Source organism: Rhagoletis pomonella, unplaced genomic scaffold (genome assembly GCF_013731165.1).
Source record: "Rhagoletis pomonella isolate Grant_MI unplaced genomic scaffold, Rhpom_1.0 Rhpom_scaffold_00002, whole genome shotgun sequence".
Lineage (NCBI taxonomy): Eukaryota > Metazoa > Arthropoda > Insecta > Diptera > Tephritidae > Rhagoletis > Rhagoletis pomonella.
The window spans coordinates 76,466,593-76,487,785 of record NW_023458556.1 but is presented as its reverse complement, the minus strand read 5'-3'; the positions used below and the strand labels follow the sequence as shown (position 1 = coordinate 76,487,785).

The window sequence follows — 21,193 nt, the reverse complement described above, 5'->3', positions numbered from 1 at the left end:
TCCTAATAAACAATCGTGGTACAAAGCTCAATAAAAATATTAAAAATGGAATTTTTTGATTTTAAGTGTTTTTCTCCATTTTTATGTACGAAGTATACAAATATGCATGCCAGAAGAAAGGGGGTTTAATCGCCTTTACAACGATACCAATTTTTCAAAAATCGGTTTGTAATTTTTTCTTTAAAATATTTTTTTTTATAAAAAATGGTATTTTTCCTGTTAAGTATTTTTTCTCAAATTTTTATATACGAAGTTACAAATACGCATATCAGAAGAAAGTAGGTTTGATTGCGTTTACAACGATATGAATTTTTTAAAAATCGGTTAGTAATTTTATTGTTTTAAAATATTTTATTTTATAAAAAAAGGTGTTTTTTCCTTTTAACTTTTTTTCTCAAATTTTTACATACTAAGTATGTATACAAATATGCACATCAAGAGAAAGGGAGTTTAATCACGTTTACAACGATACCAATTTTTTAAAAATCCGTTTAAATTGTTTGAAATATAAGGTTTTTAATTTTTCGAAGATCCGACCTTATAGCACCTGTAATATAAGTTTGCACAAAATAAGGTTATATACCATTTAAATGAGAGTATTAGGCGGAATACGTCTATATTTCTTAGTTTTTTAGTTATTTACATATAATAATAAAAATGCCCTATTTGGAACTTCGAAGGCCCATACCTCGATATCGGAGGCTAACTTCGAAAAACGGAGAAATTACTTTTTTACCTATGACTCTTCTTCTTCTTCTTTTTTGGCGCTGTAACCGCCTAAGCGATTTTTGCCGAGTTCAGCAAAGCACGCCAGTCGTTTCTCCTCTGTGCCTACTGACGCCAATTGGAAACGCCAAGTGAAGCCAAGTCCTTCTCCACCTGATCTTTCCATCGCAGTGGGGTCCTCCCTCTTCCTCTGCTACCACCAGCGGGTTCCGAGTTGAATACTTTCAGAGCTGGAGCGTCGGTGTCCATTCGAACGACATGACCAAGCCAGCGGAGCCGCTGTATTTTAATTCGCTGCACTATGTCCATATCGTTGTAAAGCTCATACAGCTCATCGTTCCATCGTCTGCGGTACTCGCCGTCGCCAACGCGTAAAGGCCCGTAAATCTTCCGCAAAATCTTTCTCTCAAACACTCCAAGAGCCGCCTCATCGGATGTTGTCATTGTCCATGCTTCTGCGCCATATACCAGCACGAGCATGATGAGTGACTTATAGAGCGTGGTTTTCGTACGTCGAGAGAGGACTTTACTCCTGAATTGCCTACTCTGTCCAAAGTAGCACTTGTTGGCAAGAGTGATTCTGCGTTGGATTTCAATGCTGACATTATTATCGGTGTTAATGCTGGTTCCCAAGTAAACGAGATTCTCTACTTTCTTGAAATTGTAACTGTCAACAGTTACGTGGGTGCCAAGGCGCGAATGTGCTGACTGTTTGTTTGATGACAGGAGATACTTCGTCTTGTCCTCGTTTACCACCAGACCCATTCGCTTTGCTTCCCTATCCAACTAGGAAAAGGCAGAAGAGACTTCGCGGTTTCTGTTACCGATGATGTCGATGTCATCGGCATAAGCCAGCAATCGCACGCTCTTGTAGTAAATTGTTCCTGAGCGGTTCAGTTCTGCAGCACTTATTATCTTCTCCAACATCAGATTAAAGAAGTCACATGAAAGGGAGTCGCCCTGTCTGAAACCCCGTTTTGTGGCGAACGGCTCAGAGAGGTCTTTCCCAATTCTGACGGAGCTGGTGGTATTGCTCAACGTAATTTTACACAGCCGTATGAGTTTTGAGGGGATGCCAAATTCAGACATGGCGGCGTATAGGCAACTCCTTTTAGTGCTGTCAAAAGCGGCTTTAAAGTCGACAAATAGGTGGTGAGTGTCGATCCTTTTCTCGCGGGTCTTTTCCAAGATTTGGCGTATTGTGAATACCTGGTCTATGGTGGATTTGCCAGGTCTAAAGCCACACTGATAAGGCCCAATCAGTTCATTGACGGTGGGCTTCAGTCTTTCACACACAACGCTCGATAAGACCTTGTAACCTATGCTTAGAAGGCTGATCCCGCGGTAGTTGGCGCGAATGGCGGGGTCACCTTTCTTGTGGATTGGGCAGAGCACACTTAAATTCCAGTCGTCGGGCATGCGTTCATCTGACCATATTCTGCACAAGAGTTGATGCATGCACCTTATCAACTCCTCGCCGCCGCAAAAAGCAAAAAAGACTTAGTTTTGTGGAAAATATGTTCAAAAACCATGAAAAAAAAAATTCCAACATTTTGCTTCATAAGCACTACAAAAATTTTCTAAATCATTTTTTTTTTTTAATTTTAATTGTTGCACAGGTCTCTAGCAATAATTTGGCTTTAACAGATTGAAAAAATATCAATTAGTCGACGAGTTATAGCCAAAAAACCATATAAACAATATGCTGAAAATCGGCATTTGACTGCAGATTTCGAAGGTCGATTAAAAAAAATTCGAACTAACATAAACAAACGCCGCGATACGGGTCTTCTAATTTATCCTCTATTTTCACCCCTCACTCTCAGAATCGACCTAACTTTTGCTAACCTGAATTTGTTCCACAGTGTAATTGGTCTTAACTGAAACATTTCCCAATAGCTCCCGTTTGATACGTATCCTGCGAAATACTTTTTAATACACACATTTATGTCACTTAACTTTTTTTGAAAGAGGTGGCAACTCTACTCAAAAATATGTAAATCTTTCTCCAATACCTTCCGTTTGATACACATATTGTAATAATTGGTGTGAATTGCATTATTCATTATTTTTCAATTTTTGACCAGCTGGCAACACTAATTAAAATATTTTTTGATGTAAATTTTCTTAAATATCTTTCCCAAATACCTTCCATTTAATATCTACATCGTAATACTTTACTTGCATATTTAAATAAATTTTATTTTTCTGACAGGTGGCAACTCTTTCAAAAATAGCCAAACTTCACAGGAACACTCTCCGGATTTCTATGAAGCTATTCTGGAAATTTTAACAAAATCCGCTGATTGGTTTCGGAGTCTATAAGCTGCATAGACACATACATACATCCTCTTTTATATATATAGAAGAAGAAGATTACAAAGCAAAACGAAGTGTGCAGTGGCAAAGTGTAAAGGTGAAAACAAAAGGAAAGCATGCGATATAAGTTTTTTTTTCGTTTCCTACGGACGCAAACCTGGCGAAAAAGTCGAAGCAGTTCTTTCGACGAGGAGATGCATTAAACAACATGGAACTATGTTGGCCTTTCCTTGGTGAATTGTAGTAGGTATATTTTCATGGTGAATGTAGACAATTGCTGGTTTAGTTTGCTGGCAATGGCATACATACAAAAGCAGTTTCTACAGTAAATAGATACATGAACTTCACTACCTACTTATTTTTGTTAGTACCTAATTCTTTTTAGTGCTGGTATGAGGTAATGCACCAGTGGATAAGTTCGCCAGGCGCTAATTCAAGCGGCATCTTACCGCGCTGGTACGTACCTAATACAAAACAGTGCCCAAATTATTATACATTTAAAAGTTCAGCTTAAATTATGTTTTACTTACATAGAATATTTGTTTCCAAAGAAGCCACACTCATGCATCCTCTCGGAAATGGTACAAAAGTCATCAAATAAAAGCTGTGGAGTCAACAGCTGTGGAGTTTATGGTGGTTGGCTACCGTCCACAAATATAAATATGCACTCTGCATGGCTTTTTACAATGGCGAGTCCAAAAATTCACTTTGCTGCACATCTTCCTTTTGGTCTACATGAAATTGCAAACACTGTTAATACATCCATTTTTTCATGTGCTAAAAATCGTACTTACCTAAAGGGCTACATGTCCAAAATTATTGCTACGTGTTCCTAATTAATCAATCTTTGTATATTTATTGATTCCTGCAAAATTGGGCCATGTAATATTAAAATTAACACATTTGTCTGCATTGTTTACATATTTTTATATGCGTTTTGGCATTTCTCTCTCGCAATTGCACCAAGATGACGTCACGCAAAAATTACGCTCAAAAATCCTCTCTCATTGACGCAATCTTGTATTCTGTCATTCTTGTCCACTACATTCCTGTCCTTAGTTTTATTCAGATACCACAAATGTATGTTTTCTTCGAAAATACTCAAGTACTACCAGTAGAGTATTCTACTGTCAAATACCTTTTACTCGCAGTAGTTGCGGAAGGCAAAGTAAATACTCTACGCTTCTTGCTATTGATCGGTAGTTTACGTACGCTTGCAGAAACTGGTTTATGCTTACTCACACTTGACCCGAACGATGAGAGTAAAGGAGGGAAAGTATTTGCGCGGCGATCGGATGTCTTGTTAGGCCGTTTAAATGGAATTGCGCAGGAGTTTAGTATGTACATACATATAAATATATGTCAGGATGACTCGATTTAGGCTTTTAGTTTAATGAATGTCAAATAGTTTATTAATATAATTAATATAAACGAATAGTAAACGAACAAAGTTTAATTTAATGTAAATACGTGTACATACATATAAATATATGTCAGGGATGACTCGATTTAGGCTTTTAGTTTAATGAATGTCAAATAGTTTATTAAAATAAACGAATAGTAAACGAACAAAGTTTAATTTAATGTAAATATTTGAATGCTGATATGCGCTCGTTGTGATGCGCTGTTTACCGACTCGCACCGACACCCCCGCTCTCAACGAATGACCACGACTCACTACTCTGTACTTGACAGCTCGGCCTCCCCTGACATTTCGTCCGTCTCGGACGACACCTGGCTGTTTTCATTGCTGATGTCGAGTTCTGGACCAAGAACACGCCATGGCTTCATATGATAGCTGCTTACTACGTTGCAATATCTTCGCTGTGTTACCGTATTGTCTGGCAAGTCCTCCACCACATAGCGATCGTAGTTCAAGACCCTTGTTATGACATACGGGCCCTTGAATGCTGGATCCAGCTTGTGCGACTCACCCGTTTTGCTGTGGGCACATAGTCTACGAACACCGAATCGCCCACTTCGTAGTTGCGCGGCTTAGAATGTTTCTCGTCGTAACGCTTCTTCCAGCGCTTCCGCTCCTCGCTTATATTTACCGCTGCCGCTTGCCTCTTCTCATCCACGCTGATTTTATTTGGCTCGATGCTATCGTGTATCGCTTGAACAATTCGGTTCTTGGAAACTTCTCGTAGATTGTAGTTAAAAATAAGTTCATTTGGACAGAACTTCGTTACGCTGTGGTATTGGGAGTTGACTGACCATTGGATTGTCGGCAAGGTCAGGTTCCAGTCCTTTTCAGTGCTCGAGCTGCATTTTATTGCGCTAAGTATCGTCTTGTTAATCCGCTCTGCTTGGCCATTAGCACGAGGGGTTCTCACGGCCGTCTTCACAAGTTGAATGCCGTACTTGCAGACGAAGTCTTGGAATTGCTTCGACGTGAACGCCGTTCCTCGGTCTGAGATGATACGCAAAGGCTGCCCAAAAATCGCCATCGTATCTTCTAACGCCTTCATGACTGGTTCGGAGTTGGTACTACGGGTTGCTTTCAGCACGATGTACTTGCTAAAACTGCACACCATCACCAAGATATGCGCATTGCCTATTCGGCTCTTGGGGAACGGACCCAAATGGTCGATATTAATGCTTCGGAATGGGATAGGTAGAATCTCGACGATGTAGCTGACCCTCCGATCTTCCGCCTTTTGCTTTAAAGAGACAACACTCTTCGCACGCATTAATATAAGTTTTGACATACCTTCGAATCCGCGGAAACCAGAAGTGTTTCCCGATTCGCTCAACTGTCTTCTCGACTGCGAAATGCCCTACGTCATCATGGCACGCTTTCGCTATGCGCCACCTCAACGCCTGCGGGATCATCAGCTTCAATTTGGTTTTAACCTTCCGGTATATGCGCCCATTTTCTAGTTGGTAATCGGTATGGATCTGCTTTTCATAATCGCCCTCCGGTGGACGACCACTTTCCAGCACCTCAGCTATCTTGCTCACCTTTTCGTCTTGGATCTGCATGGCATAAATGCAGTCAATGTTTTCATCAGCTCGCTTAACTCTCATAACGCTCTCGGCAACTGTGGTTATATCACTTGCTGATTCGACTGGCGCGCTGCTCATCCCATCCACATGGGACATTTGAGCTCCCGCTCGATGTACACAACTTGAAGGCGAATTCCTGCAGCTTAAGCCACCATCTCGCTATACGTGGCTGTAGAAGTGTCGTTACCTTGGTTGAGGCAACCGCGTTGCAATCGGTCACCACCAGAAACGGTCTGCCCAGCAGATAGACTCTGAACCGCTCTAGAGTCTCGACAATCGCTAAGACCTCCAGCTCATGACTTGCGTACTTGGACTCGGCTGCGCTGCATTGACGGCTAAAGTATTGAACTGGCTTCAACCCTGCCTCCTCCCGTTGCAGTAGGACTCCTGATAAACCATGACTGCTTGCATCAGTATGCACCTCATGCGTCTTCTCGGTGTTAAACATCACTAGCACTGGATCACCTGTCAGCGCCTTCTTTAATTCGTCAAACGCCTTTTGCTGGTACCCTGGTACAAATCTTCGGAAAAATCCTGTTAATCCGAGAACTGTCGCACATGCGTCACTGTAGTCGGAGTTGGGAACTCTTCCACAAATCTCACCTTGTCTCGCCCTGGTCGTATGCCTTCGCCGCTTACGATGTGCCCTAAGAAGCTCACCTGCGCCGCCATGAATGTGCACTTCAATGGTCGTAATGTTAGACCTGTATTCCTCACTGCTACCAAGAACTCTTCCAGAACCTCTGTGCCTTCAAACTCGGTCGGCGTTGCTGTAACTACCTCGTCTACGTAATTAATTATCTTCTCACGGTGTCTTAACCCTCGGACTAGATTAACCACCATTTCCTGGAACACCATGGGTGCGTTTACTAACCCAAACGGCATGACCTTATGTTCGAAGAGACCATCCGGAGTTAAAAATGCTGTATACGGTCGACTATCTTCTTTCACCGGTATCTCATATCCAACGTTGTAAACCAGTTGTTGCCCGCTAACCGTGCCAACTGTTCCTCCACAATCGGCATAGGGAACTACTTCTTCACGGTGACGGCGTTTAAGGCCCTAAAATCGACGCACATTCGATCTTCCTTATTCGCCTTCTTCACCAAAACCACTGGAGCCGCATGCGGTGATGAGCTCGGTTGGATGACATCGTGCACTAACAGTTCTTTAATTATCGATGATAGTACCGGCCTTTGTGCCAACGGTACCTGATATCTCTTACCCACTATTGGCTCAGCTGTGGTAACCTGAATATCCATTTCGGTTGTGTTGCGTCGGCCTAGACCCCTTAGGTCTTCGGAAAAACAATCGCTAAACTTGGCCAACAATTGTTGCACTCCTTCATGATCGACGTCTATAAACAAACTGTTGACTGAAGAGTGGCTATCGGCCGCTTCACTCTTCATTACACCTGAGTCGATGACCACCCTTACATCACCCAACATGTTGCGACCCAAAAGTAGTTGGTATGGCATGAAACGTTCGGGTACCACCAACAACGTCAACTCAACTCGACGACCATCTACCGCTGCATTGGCCTTCTCCTTTTCTGTGGTCACGACCACTCCACCTCCGAAGCCGGTCAGCCTATGAACCTCGTGTTCACGCTGCACGTCACTCGGAATCTCATTTGTTGCCACCAGCGAATAGTCGCTACCGGTATCTACGAAGACTGACATCACCTTGCCACAAACCTCAACTGTATTCATAAACGGTGGTGGTATTGTATACGGCTCAGCTAAACTTGCCACTGTATTCTTACTTACGTGGCATGCCTTTGCCTCATGCCCCCTTTTATTACACTTACTACATCTAGGTCTTCGTTATGGTTGTGGACACTTCGCTACTATATGCCCCATCTCGTTGCAGTTGAAACAGCGTGCGACCTTTAGCACTTGGGCCCCACCTGTTTCCGACTGTCTCTGTTGTTGTTGCTGTTGACCGCTGAACGTTGGCTTAACCCCGAGGTTGTTGATAAACCCTCGATAGCTTTCAGCAAATCGTTGCATGTCTAGGGATGCAAATTTTGGAGGGTCACATCGATACATCGATGTTTCGATGCATCGGAAAAACGAACATCGATGCTAAAATACATCGCCAGAAAAATATCGATATATCGATGGTTTCCGATGTTTCACAATTTGTTAGGTTGTAGTCACATTAAAAGGAAAATTTAAAACTTTTCAATTACAACTCTCTGTAATTTAATTAGAAAAATCTTTACATATTTATGGATGTATTTCCCTGTATTTATTTACCATTCTTCTACTCTTCCTATAAATAGAATAAAAATGCATACCGTAGTAAGTTCGCTGAGACTAAAGTTCCAAGGCCCAACTTCGGCTCTTTTTTAATGATTAAGTAAGCATTTTTAATATCGAAAGATACGAGTAAACTCGGAATTTCTGAGTGTTCACCAAAAGAATAAGTAATAAAAATGCATGGCCAGTCAAAAATTGTAGGAGCACAATGGGTAAGTTGAATTCAAGTCTGAGTCACACTAAAGTCGATGTTAAAACATCGTTGAAACTGGCATCGATGTATCGTCAATTTAGCGATTTTAGGCAATTGTAAAAATCGATGGCAAATATCGAATTTTGAACCGATATTATCGATGTTTCAAAAATATCGATGCATCGTTTGCATCCCTATGCATGTCTTCAAATTGATGGCTAATAAAGTTCGTGACGAATTCGCATCGTTGAGTCCACCAATGATGTACGAATTGATTGATGCTTGGTCCATATTTGCTCTACGACCCATGTTGAGCATGTTGTAGTAATAGTCTTTCATTGACTCGTTATGCTTCCTCTTGCGCCTGTCCATCTCACGGTGTACCTCAGCCACATTAACTTCGCTCGGGAAGTCGCTCTTCAATGCCCCAACAAATAGTGGCCAAGAACTGAAAGGGGGTTGAGCATCCGCCCAGTGAGCCGCTACACCCTTCAGCTTATGTTGTGTTGCGAATAAAAGCTCGTCCTCGCTCCACAAATAAATTAATCGCAATTGTTCAATTTTGTTGATAAAATGCTCTGCTGTTAAATTTCCCTTTAGTGGATCAAATTCTGGCAAAACACCGATTATTTCTCTCATAGTATGCCTCGTTGCTACATTTGATGAAATTGTTGGTATTGCTCCTACTACCCCGTGACTCATTCGCCCGTTGACAGGAGTCGATGAGCCCATTGTAGCTGCTCTCCACTCTGCGTTCGATGGTTGCTGTGTTTCTGTAACTACGCTATATGTTGGGGAACTATATTACATGTTGCTGCTGCTGCTCTAAAAGTTGCCTGATGTGTATTGTATGAAGCTGGCAGTATGTTGCATGTTGTGTTGTACGAAGATTCGTTAAATGTTGCGCCAAAATTGATTGGCATTCCGCTACATGTTGTACTGAAGTTCACTAGTGCTCCGCTACATGTTGCACCGGAGTTTGCTGGTGCTGCGACACATGTTGCACCGGAGCTTGCTGGCGCCCCGCTAAATGTTGCGCTGGAGTTTGCTGGTGTTCCGCTAAATGTTGCGCCGGAGTTTGCTGGTACTACGTTGTATGGTGCTTGCTGCACTTGTACCACTTGAACAGCTGCTAACTGACTTACCGTATGAGCCATATTAGCTACTACATCGCGTAATTCCTTGAATTTCCCTTGTTGTAGTAACAGCCGGTTGAGCTGCTCCACCTTGAGTGTCGAAAATTTAATTTTACTAGAAATTACTGCGCCTTTATCCTGCTCCATTGCAGCTTCTTGCGTTAAATTATACGGAGTAAAATCAAAAACCATCCTCACTCGTCGCTTGCTAAAACCTCTTTTTTTTCTTTTTTTTGGTTTTCAACTGACGCCTTTGCGTCGCTCAATTTAACAATCGGTTTTCCCTGTTACCTTGTAGGAAAAATTTACGGAAGCTGTCGGTTGCGCTGTGATATGACTAAATCACAACACAAAGCTTTAATCTTTATTCACGGATATGTACTGTGAGCGTCTATCGCTCAAATCCCTTTCATATGTTTACGGCTGCCCTCAGATGCCGCAAATGACTGTGCAACATAGCAGAAAAAACATATCCGGAAAGCTGACGGTTGCGCTGCGATACAATTAAATCACAGCACAAAGCTTTAAAACTTATTCTCGCAGGGATGACTGCTATGACCATCTGTCGCTCGTATCCCTCTCTTGTGTTTTCGGCTGATCTTAGCTGTTGCAATGTCTGTGCAACAACGTAGCAGAATAGCGAATATAATTTGGTGGTGGTTTTCGTTGGCAAATTCTCTGCTAACTCTAGTTCCAAGGCGAATTTATACAAGCTGGTGTTGATGGCGAATGTAGATTTTCGCCGCGGTACTATTGAATGTCAAAATATGGTATTTGTTGTAATATGAATTCGCCTTGTTTACAACAAACACATCATTTTGACATTAGAAAGTAAAATCACGATTACTGTAGCTCGTTTCTTTAACAATTCTCTACCAAGGCGAATTGAGATATGAATTCGCCGCCCTGTTCTCTACTGCTAATGAGTAGTAGAGAATGACGTATATTCTCTACCAGTAGAGAAATAATCGATAGAGAAGAGTTACAGAAACGAGCTACTGGTGTCGTTGCGATTGCGTATTCTTATTAACTCGGGCAACTGAGCTCTACTACGGCGCTACAGAACTTTGTATTTGCGTTTGGTTGCTGACGCACTGAGTTCACAAACGATTCGTTGGATTTTAAAATTTTCGCAACTGAAATTTGCAGCTGCACGTTCGTTTACGTGCAAGTTTGTTCGCGATCCATTTCTGATGCTGTCAGGGATGACTCGATTTAGGCTTTTAGTTTAATGAATGTCAAATAGTTTATTAATATAAATGAATAGTAAACGAACAAAGTTTAATTTAATGTAAATATGTGAATGCTGATATGCGCTCGTTGTGATGCGCTGTTCACCGACTCGCACCGATACGTCCGTTCTCAACGAATGACCACGACTCACTACCATTGTGTACCACGATCCAAAAAATAAAGGTCGCGCCATTCGCGGACCGCTAACCCTCTCTTCGTCGATTTGACAGCATAGACCCAATCGCTGACGTCATAAAATACTTTTGTTTACATTCACTGTTGCCAACTTGATGCTTTTCGCACCAAATTTAGTGGGTATTCAAAACGCGAAGATTTTTGAGTTCTGTGCTTGGTGCGTTTTTGGTGCTTTTGGTTTTAGTCTGAGGACACCAAATTAGAAAATTCTAAAAAAACGTTTAGCAAAATTTATAGCAATCGTAAGTGTGGTAAGCAACCTTACAAAAATTTAAACAAAATCATGGCACAGTGACAATCATAAGCGACAACAAAATATGTGGCAGCACCTTCAATCATGCCAGAACAAATCGACCGTCTTGCAAGAAACATTGATGTTTATTAATTTGAATGGGCATCCTTCCAATAAAATCATGTATGCATATAAAGTCCATAAAATACACCAATAAAAATTTGGTGCTTTTTCAAATTCAAAACTTGGCAACACTGCCTTTTGTTCGATGCTTCCTTTTTTTCGAGTTGAGTTCGTCTTGCTCTCTCATTCTGGTATATTTTCACGTCACGGCCAGTTGCTCTCAGCTCGATTAGCGCAATCTTGTATTCTATCATTCTTGATTGTGTACAAATACAAGTGAGATATCTTAGCAATATACGGCATCCTGGGCCACAGATGCGATCATCTGTTTTTTGGAGTTGCTTATTTTGTTCAGAATAGTGATTTTTTGACCTGAGTTGCATTAAATAGTCTCATACAACTTAGTAGTATTTGTGGTTCAAATGGTAACATATATGCCTAAAAACTTGAAAAATATTAGATGATTGTTTTTTAAAAATGCTATTTATAAAATTTCGTTTTGATTTCGACATTAGAAATATTCAGATTATAAAAGTTTTTCACATATATTTTAAGATTTTAAAGCTTTTAAAAAGTACGGTAGAATGCAACAATGTGCTTCAATTTGTTTGCATCTTCGTCATTGCCCGTCTCCACAGGATAAAGTTTATATCTTGATACATATGTCAGAATACAATTTGCTAATGGAGACCGCTCATTGCTCTTCGGGAGCAATATATATCAGAGCTTATATCTTGCCATCTATTGCCGGCAATTTGGTAGTTTGACAGCTACATTTTCATTTGCACGAAAACTTCGTGGCTACAACATCATTATTATTTTAATATAAAAGCAAAAATTGAGCTGCTTCCTGTTAAAATATTTGTAATTATGTATTTGGATGTAAACTAGCCTATTTTCTAAATTTTTTAAGCGATTAAATCCGGCAAAAATACGTTTTCGAAGCTATCTTACGAATGCTTATATCAAGATATAAAAAGCCCACTCAAATATTGCCACTGATATAACTTATATCTAGCGACCAAAATGACAGCTGGGCAGCAATAAATTTTATCCTGTGGAGACGGCCAGTTAGCTTATTCGTTTGCAGACTAGAAAAATGGCGAACAGCCATCAAAATCACACAATATATAGGTACGCGCAGCAAAATTCAGCCCTAATGGTAAGTTAATTGCATCGTGCGGCGACGACAAGTTAAGAATTTGCGATACATTTTCAGGCGAATGTGTGCGAACGTTCACCCGGGGAAGATGGAACGACAGCAAGAATGATAGATTGTATTCTCTCAATCGTGGGACGACAGCTGGGATGGCATCCAGACGGTAATCTGGTGGCATCCAGACGGTAATCTGGTGGCATCCAGACGGTAGTCTGGTGGCTTTAGCATTAAGTTGTAACCGCGTTAAGATATTTGACATAGCCGAAGGCGAGCTAATACAGTGCATTCGTCGCCGGAGAATGATGTTGCATTTCACCCAAGTGGAAATTTCTTGGTGACTGGCGGCGATGACGATAATATAAGATTGCTTGATTTATTAGAAAGTCGACCAATTTATACACGGTAGTAGTGCACTTTAGCGGAACCAGGTCAAAATGGACGGGAAAATTATATACTAACTGGCCATACTGACTAAGTTTCCGCAGTCGCTTTCTCTCCACATGGTAGACATTTTGCTTCCGCGGGCGAGGATCGATAGGTAATTTCTGCCACAGTATATACAGTAATCAAGAATGATAGAATACAAGATTGCGCCAATGAGAGCGGATTTTTGAGCGTAATTTTTGCGTGACGTCATCTTGGTGCAATTGCGAGGGAGAGATGCCAAAACGCATATAAAAGTATATAAACAATGCAGAAAAATGTGTTAATTTTAATAATACATGGCCTAATTTTGCAGGAATCAATAAATATACAAAGATTTATTAATTAGGAACATGTAGCAATAATTTTGGACATGTAGCCCTTTAGATAAGTACGATTTTTAGCACATGAAAAAATGGATGTATTAACAGTGTTTGCAATTTCATGTAGACCAAAAGGAAGGTGTGCAGCAAAGTGATTTTTGGACTTGCCATTTTAAAAAGCCATGCAGAGTGCATATTTATATTTGTGGACGGTATCCAACCACCATAAACTCCACAGCTGTTGACTCCACAGCTTTTATTTGATGACTTTTGTACCATTTCCGAGAGGATGCATGAGTGTGGCTTTTTTGGAAAAAAATATTCTATGCCAGTAACTTTTAAATGTATAATAACTTGGAAACTGTTTTGTATTAGGTACGTAACAGCGCGGTAAGATGCCGCTTGAATTAGCGCCTGGCGACCTTATCCACTGGTGCATTACCTCATACCAGCACTAACAGAATCAGGTACTAACAAAAATAAGTAGGTAGTGAAGTTCATGTATCTATTTACTGTATGTCATTGCCAGCAAACTTCATGGAAATATACCTACTACAATTCACGAAGGAAGGACCAACATAGTTCCATGTAGAAGCTCATAGCTCACACACATAGCACAAAGCTCGATTTGGTGTTTAATGCATATCCTCGCCGGCAGAACTGCTTCCACTTTTTCGCCAGGTTTGCGTCCGTGGGAAACGGAAAAAAAACTTATATAGCACGCTTTCCTTTTGTTTTCACTATTACACTTTGCCACTGCACACTTCATTTTGCTTTTTAATGTCTCAATAATTGTTTCAAACCACGCACAAATATTAACGCACAAATATTAAAATTGTTATTTGGTTTTTTCGTATGCTCACATTCAACAATTGCACCAAGATGACGTCACGCACACAGCTCATTCTGTCAAAATCACAAAGAGCGGATTAGCGGTACCGCGATTGGCGCAATCTCTATTTCTCTCAATCGTGTACAGTAATAAACCTTTTCGCAGTTTTTCACCATTTGGTCCCCGAGGAGTACTTTTGGGTTGTGTGCAGCGTGTTCGTTTTGCGCGCACGGCAACACTTACTGTGGGGAATTTCGCCTCACGATTAGAAAAAGTACATTTCGAGGATAAAATATACACAATTATGGCTGCGTATCTTTGTACATTCCGGATAATCCCATTTCACAGCCGGAATAAACAGAATGCGTTTGAAATATACGTTGACATATCATCAGGAACGTTCTAAAGAATAAGTAAACAAAAAAGTTTATTCCAAACGTTCAGAATGAATAAAGAAATGCAGCCTATGTGTTATTTATGAACAAAATGTAGGTTAAGGTTGTGTGCGAGTACGTCTAAATTGCTACCTAAATAGAGAAAAATCCTAAATCACTGGAAAGTGTCGGTAACGCAGTGAATAGGAACAATTTAGATTTTCTGCAAGCATGCTTTTCAACCTAAATTGAACAGTCAAATATATTTGAGCGAGCGATTAAGTGAACAACGATTTTTTGATGTTTTAAATAATTTTCATCGTTGCTATGGCACAAAAAAGAAAATTATCAGAAAGATGTAAGTATAAATTTATTTGATTTTTGCATTCAGATAAGTATATGTGTAATTCGTTGGATGTACATATACTATTTCGCAGGGTCAGAAGAGCAAACGGATTCTTTTATAAATGCCAGGATGGAACATTCTCCTTTTCTGTTGCAAATTCATTATATTGTTAAATAGTTCCAAAGCTACCGCAAAATTATTCATTTTATAGATATATTTATTAAAAGCAACAATTCCAAAACAAACAATTTAGGTTGTCGAACGAACTCGCACAGTTTTAGCAGCTGTTTTCCTAAATTTTAGCAGTGCTGGAAATTCCCAGTGGAATATTAGTATAGGTACTAAAAGTTAGGTAAACTCGCACACAGCCTAAGATAATATTCATCTTTAATGTATGCTGATATTCATGCGTAATGAAGAATAGTATCAATAGTTAAGTACATAAATAACGCTTGTGTTTTATAAACTGGAAAACTCAAATCGTAATTATAGCATTGAATGGAGTTTTCTTAAATGTAAGTTTAAAATAAAAAAAAGTCCATTGTAAGATTAAATTATTTATGAAAACCGTAAATTTTGTGAATTTATCAAGCCAAATTCTAAATTTCCGAATATATTTAAGTCTTTATTTAAAAAAAAAAACAAGGTTTGTATAGCTATACAGATCCCAATGACTGCCAGCACATCCGCCTAGACAGTCCATTAAGCACACCCAAGTTTGAGTGATCTACAAGTTACAAGCGTTTTCAACATTTAACAGTTCATTACCATGTGCGGTGTAATATAACAAATTATACACTGAACTATGATAATCTATACTAGTATCTATAATAATAGACAAAAATTTGCAATGTTTTTACACTTTTGCAATAGTTTCGGGCACTATTACACAGTCATGACTTGTGCCACTCTGCCATAGTACGGCTTTTGCTCCCTTTCATACCAGAATAATTTTGTATACAACTCTGAATCAACAAAATTCATGATCCTTCTCATTATCAACCCTACTCAAAAAGGTTTATTACTGTATATACTGTGATTTCTGCTTTGTGTGTAAAAAAATTATATAATATAAATTTTTTCCTGTATTCAACAGTTGCTCGTTTGGAAATCTAATTTGCATACATTTGATGCCAATAGCTCTCGCAACAAACAAGCCAGTTCTCAAAGAGTCCAAATTGATTTTAGTCATGCAACAGCTCCACATAACTCCGCCATAGACACACCAGTTGCTGGAGTACCAAAAAGCTGTGATGACAGTATTTTAATTGATCCACGACAATCGGTGGCATTGGAATGCGTGATGGAAATTTTCTGGTGCTTGATAGCCAATATACTACAAGAGAGCCATCTCCAAGCAGCTTTACCACACCACACCGTCAACAACAAGAGTCGTTAGATAAAGTAGAAACATACGCTTCTGCTGATAGCATCAGTAACATAAGCAACAGCAGTACCTCGTTTCTACACATGCCAAACAAAAGTAACAACAGCGATGGCCAGAGAACACCAAGCAAATATTTTTAATATTCGTTTTTGCTTATCTTAAGATTTCGTTTGCGCTTAACTGCTTGGAAGGCTCCTGATGCTGCTGATGACTATTCAAAGAAAATGCATTGTTTGTAATTCATTAAATGTGATGTGTACATACGTATGTATTTCTGTTTGTATTTTAAACTATGTACGTTAACAATTTACAGTGTATTAAATTACTAGCTCATACCCGCGGGTTTCACCCCGCGCTTTTATGCAAATATGAAAAATAATTTAATGATGTTAGATTTTATTTCTGTGCCCATTTCGTTATAGCGTTTTTCTTATTGTGAACTTCACATGGGAAAAGTCCCCCATATTCGAAAAATTCCCCTAACCGTAATTGTAATTTTTTTCGAGCGAAACCATAAAATTTGTTCACAAAATTGTTAGCGGGGAACAACTATCAATAAAATGTGAGCATACTTTATTAATAATTTTACTTAATTTTAACTCTTTTATATCAACTAAGGTCTATTAATAAAACGCAGTTGACTCTTTTGGTCAACACTATGGCGGAAAATCCAGATATTGGGAAAGGCTTCCAAAAAGAAAACAAGGAGAAAGTGCTTGCATTTTGGAAGAAGCTACATGATTCCCTCAATAGCATGGGGCCACCATCAAAATCGATCTCCGATTGGAAAAAGGTAACAGCGATTGTACAGTTGCTATACAATGTGCGTCCGTCCGTTCAGCCTGTTTTAATACAATAGGGCTGTTCAGGATCTTGTGCTTATTGTCTTGCATTTGCATATTTCGGCGCATTTTTAAATTCACAACAATAAAATGCAAACGGATGCCGTGGTAGCAAGCATAAAATTTTAAAATGCAAATCCAAGACCATTTCTTCAATATCCTGAACAGTCCTATTAATACTTCAAATGTACCACTACATCTGTTGTTCCGTGGTGGAGGACGCAAGTTGGGCTGGTACTTAAAATTGTTATGTAGAATAATTTAAATATACAATACATAACAGGTCTGGATTGACCAAAAAAGATATGTGCGGAAGAAAGCTGTCCAGAATGCGCAAAACAGAAAAAAGACCGGTGGAGGACCGTGTAAAGAACATGTTTTTTCTGTATTAGAACAGTCAATTTTGGACTTAAACGCGACAATTGAAAGTGTGGAAGGTGTCGAAGGTGGCAAAACTTTTCGTTTGCAACCAACTAAATCAATTGGTAACAAGCAATCTGAAAGAGACAGGCGTGATGAACAAGACGATTTAAATGAAGGCACAGATGTGAAAGAACTCAGTTTTTTGGACAATATCGATTGCGAAAATATCGTTGAAATTGAAACGGAAAATACCACGCCAGCGTTCAAGCCAAAACGAAAAACTCAGGATAAAATTAACCCTTCCGAGCTATTAAGCATGGAGTTGAGTGTTCAAAAAGAAATAAGTGTTAACATTAGCAAGGGTCTGGAAATGCGGAGTGAACACTGCAAAGAAATGGAACATCAATTACAGGAATTAAAACAAGGCATTGAAAACTTTGGAAAAAATCAAGATGATTTACTAACGGAAACAAAACGTCACCATCTAGAAATTGAACGCCTTAGAAAAGTAGAAGTAGAACGTAAACTGGTACTCATAAACAGTCAAATCGAGGTTCAAAAATTGAAAATACTTGCTGCAAAGAGAAACTTAAACCTTAATTAGATATATAGTGCATACATTTATGTAATTAATGAATTATATTTACATTCAGAGTCAAAAGTTAGTATACACTTTGTTCTAATATAATATTCACAACTATTTTCACAAAAAATTAAGGAAAATAACTGAATATTATATTAGAATAAGGTGTTCACTACACTAACTTTTGACTCTGACTGTATTTTATTTTATCATCCAATTGTGAAAAAATTGCTACATTATCTCAGTACAAGAAGTTTTGTCTATATGTTTTAAAAACACTGAATTTTTGTGACATTCTAAGGCTATTTGGATACGATGCATTCGTAATTTCTCTCGCTTTCTATATTAAAAAATTAGTTTTCAAAAGAAGTGGACTTAGAAAGTTTTCACTCCAAGCAGGAGATATGTATTTGTACTACGTTTATTGTACTTCAAACTTTTCAAAATCAAAGGTTGAAAAAAAAAATAAAAACGCTTTTAAGCTAAAACAAAACTAAAATTTTTCAAGTGTGCCATAAACCAATTCCAAATATTAAAAATAGTTCAAGATCCGAATAAGGCAGGACCTTCACCCATCTGTTTAATGAATGAAATTTATTTTTTATGAAATTTAACCTGTTGGGAAATATTTTGCGACTGGGTTGGCCGAAAAAATCCTGGCCAGGATATTTTTAATTAAATATTCAAAAATAATTTTTTTTTTTAATTTTGTATTCATTTGTTTAATCGAAAATGTAATTTTTTCACTAAACAAATAAGTGCAAAATTAAAAAAATAACAATTTTTGAATTTTTAATTAAAAGTATCCTGGCCAGGATTTTTCCAGCCAACCTGCTAGCAAAATTTTCCTAACACGTTAAATTTCATACAAAATAGATTTCATCCACTGAAATAGGTGAAGGTCCTGCGTTATTCGGATCTTCTACTAAAACTGGCTTTACAAATTTTATAAAAGTGAATTTCCTATATTAGCTCTAATACGCTTAGCCTCATTGAGGTATGATGAGTTCGGTTCAGATTGTTCAGACTGTAGGTGTTCAAAATTTTCCGGCTGAGGAGGCGCATTTGAAATAAATGGTGTGTCATCGCATCGATAACTTATGCAAATATTGTGCAACGCACAGCAGACATTAATAATTTTTGCGGCTTTTTTAGGAGCGTAATGCAGCTCTCTTGCTCCTAGTACACACCTCCATCTATTTTTGAAAACGCCATTGGTTCTTTCGACAACGTTACGTGCGCGGGCGTGAACTTCATTAAACTTGCTTTCTGTGGAGCCCTCTCCCGCTGATCTGTGTGGTGTTAGCAGCCAAGGCTCCAATGGATATCCAGCGTCGCCTATGAAAAAAAGAAATGGTATTAAGTGATTCAAAGATTTTATTAAAAATCTACCTAGCAACCAAACATTTCTTCTGCCTCGCAAATAATCCTCCTCCATTGAAACCCTTAATTGACTGGTATTCCAAATTAATGAGTCATGGCAGGCCCCAGGGTGTGTAGCATCGACATATCTGATTGTCATTTTGTCATCACATACCTGCAGGTAAACTTTTATTAGCATGAGTATGCGCACAAGAAAATTTAATTAACTTACCAGCAAAACATTCATACTATAGTAGCCTTTTCTGTTATCGTATGAGTGTTTATTACTTTTAGGGCCTGCAATTTCAACGTGCGTGCCGTCCATGCAGCCAATGATGCCAGGGATATTAAATTTTTGATAAAACCTCAAAGCTATTTCTCGCATCGCTTCTTTGGTAGGCCACGTTATCCACTCATTCCAGTCCATGCAGCCAATGATGCCAGGGATATTAAATTTTTGATAAAACCTCAAAGCTATTTCTCGCATCGCTTCTTTGGTAGGCCACGTTATCCACTCATTGCAAAGGGATGACTCAAACACGTCCAATACTTCAGAAAGGAGTTGGCTGAAGCTCGACTGCGATAAGCCAACATCTACTTGCCTGCCCACGCCTTTTTGGTAAGGTCCTTCACCAAAAAATCTCAGGCAAGCTGATAGCTTTACGACGATGTCTATTGCAAAACGTTTTCCCGCCGTTGGCAAGCCGTTTTGCAAAACATCCAACAAATATTTGAACGTAGGCTTATTGATTCTAAACAATTGGTGAAAACTATAAGAAATATACACAGATATTTTTAACTATTTTTTAAGTATTATTCATTTCATTTGCACCTTGCATTGGGTAATTCAAGAGGATTACACTTGTCGCGTAAAATCCTTCTAGACACCCTTTCAGCCAACTGCTGGCTGGAATTATATTCCTCTTCAATTACACAAAGGCGCAGGTAAGCACTAATCATTTAAATTTTGGTATTTAACACAAAATATTAAGAAAGTTTTCTATGCCGCCAAATCAAAACAAAAACATAAGTGACAGGCCGCGGAAGTTCACAATAGCATGTTAGAAATTCGAACATAAGTTTTCATTCGCACGAAATTCGCGATATGAATTTTTTGTTCATGTGAAATAAAAAATTTATGGGATTGGTTTATTCACATGAAGTTTACAATAAGGCTGAATACTTTTTGAAAGCTGGAAAATTAGTTGAGGCTTTTCTTTGTTAAGGTAATGATGTACATATATAAATAAGTATACAAATACATAATCAAAAATAAGAGAACGACTAAATAATACTGCTTGCAACAAAAACAAATAAACAAAAAAAAAATTCTTGTATTACAATTCAGGTACGGAATTTTACAGATACATATTTTACAAAATATTTACATAGTATTTACAAAATATTTACATAGTATTTACAAAACCGCCCCCAGTGACAGGCTAACAAACAAAGTAAATAATAATAAAAATAGATGTGGTGGGGATATAGGGACTGCACTAAAAAAATACTAGAAAGTTGCAAAGAAAACAAGCATATGAAAATATAAATATGAATATAAAAATATAAATATAAAAAGAAAGGTCTTACGCCTGTAGAAAAGATAAGAAATGTGCAAATCAAAGAGCAAGGAAATGGGAACAAGGATTCGGACTTTGCAGACAGACACCCAGACTGAACCCAGACAGACACCCAGACTAATTTGAAATGTAAATGAGAAAAAAGAAAGGTCTTACGCATAGAAGTGTGCAAATTAAAGAACAAGGAAA

At 38.7% G+C, this 21,193-nt stretch overlaps 1 protein-coding gene across 1 annotated transcript; it reads right to left on the bottom strand.

Annotated features, from left to right (window-relative positions):
- Positions 1-18,880: 18,880 nt before the first annotated feature.
- On the bottom strand, positions 18,881-19,676 carry LOC118734733 (putative nuclease HARBI1). Its single transcript, XM_036464431.1, has 2 exons — positions 19,455-19,676; positions 18,881-19,400 (listed from the first exon to the last, which is right to left on the bottom strand). The coding sequence occupies exons 1-2, from the start codon at positions 19,621-19,623 to the stop codon at positions 19,009-19,011; spliced, it is 561 nt and encodes a 186-aa protein (XP_036320324.1). The 5' UTR covers positions 19,624-19,676; the 3' UTR covers positions 18,881-19,008.
- Between the last annotated feature and the right edge of the window lie 1,517 nt (positions 19,677-21,193).

Bases quoted from the DNA above. Each gene is read 5' to 3' on its own strand.
- LOC118734733 (XM_036464431.1), bottom strand. From the start codon at position 19,623: ATGCTAATAAAAGTTTACCTGCAGGTATGTGATGACAAAATGACAATC. The intron at 19,401-19,454 runs GTAGATTTTTAA...TTTTTTTCATAG, and splicing joins AAGAAATGTTTGGTTGCTAG to GCGACGCTGGATATCCATTG.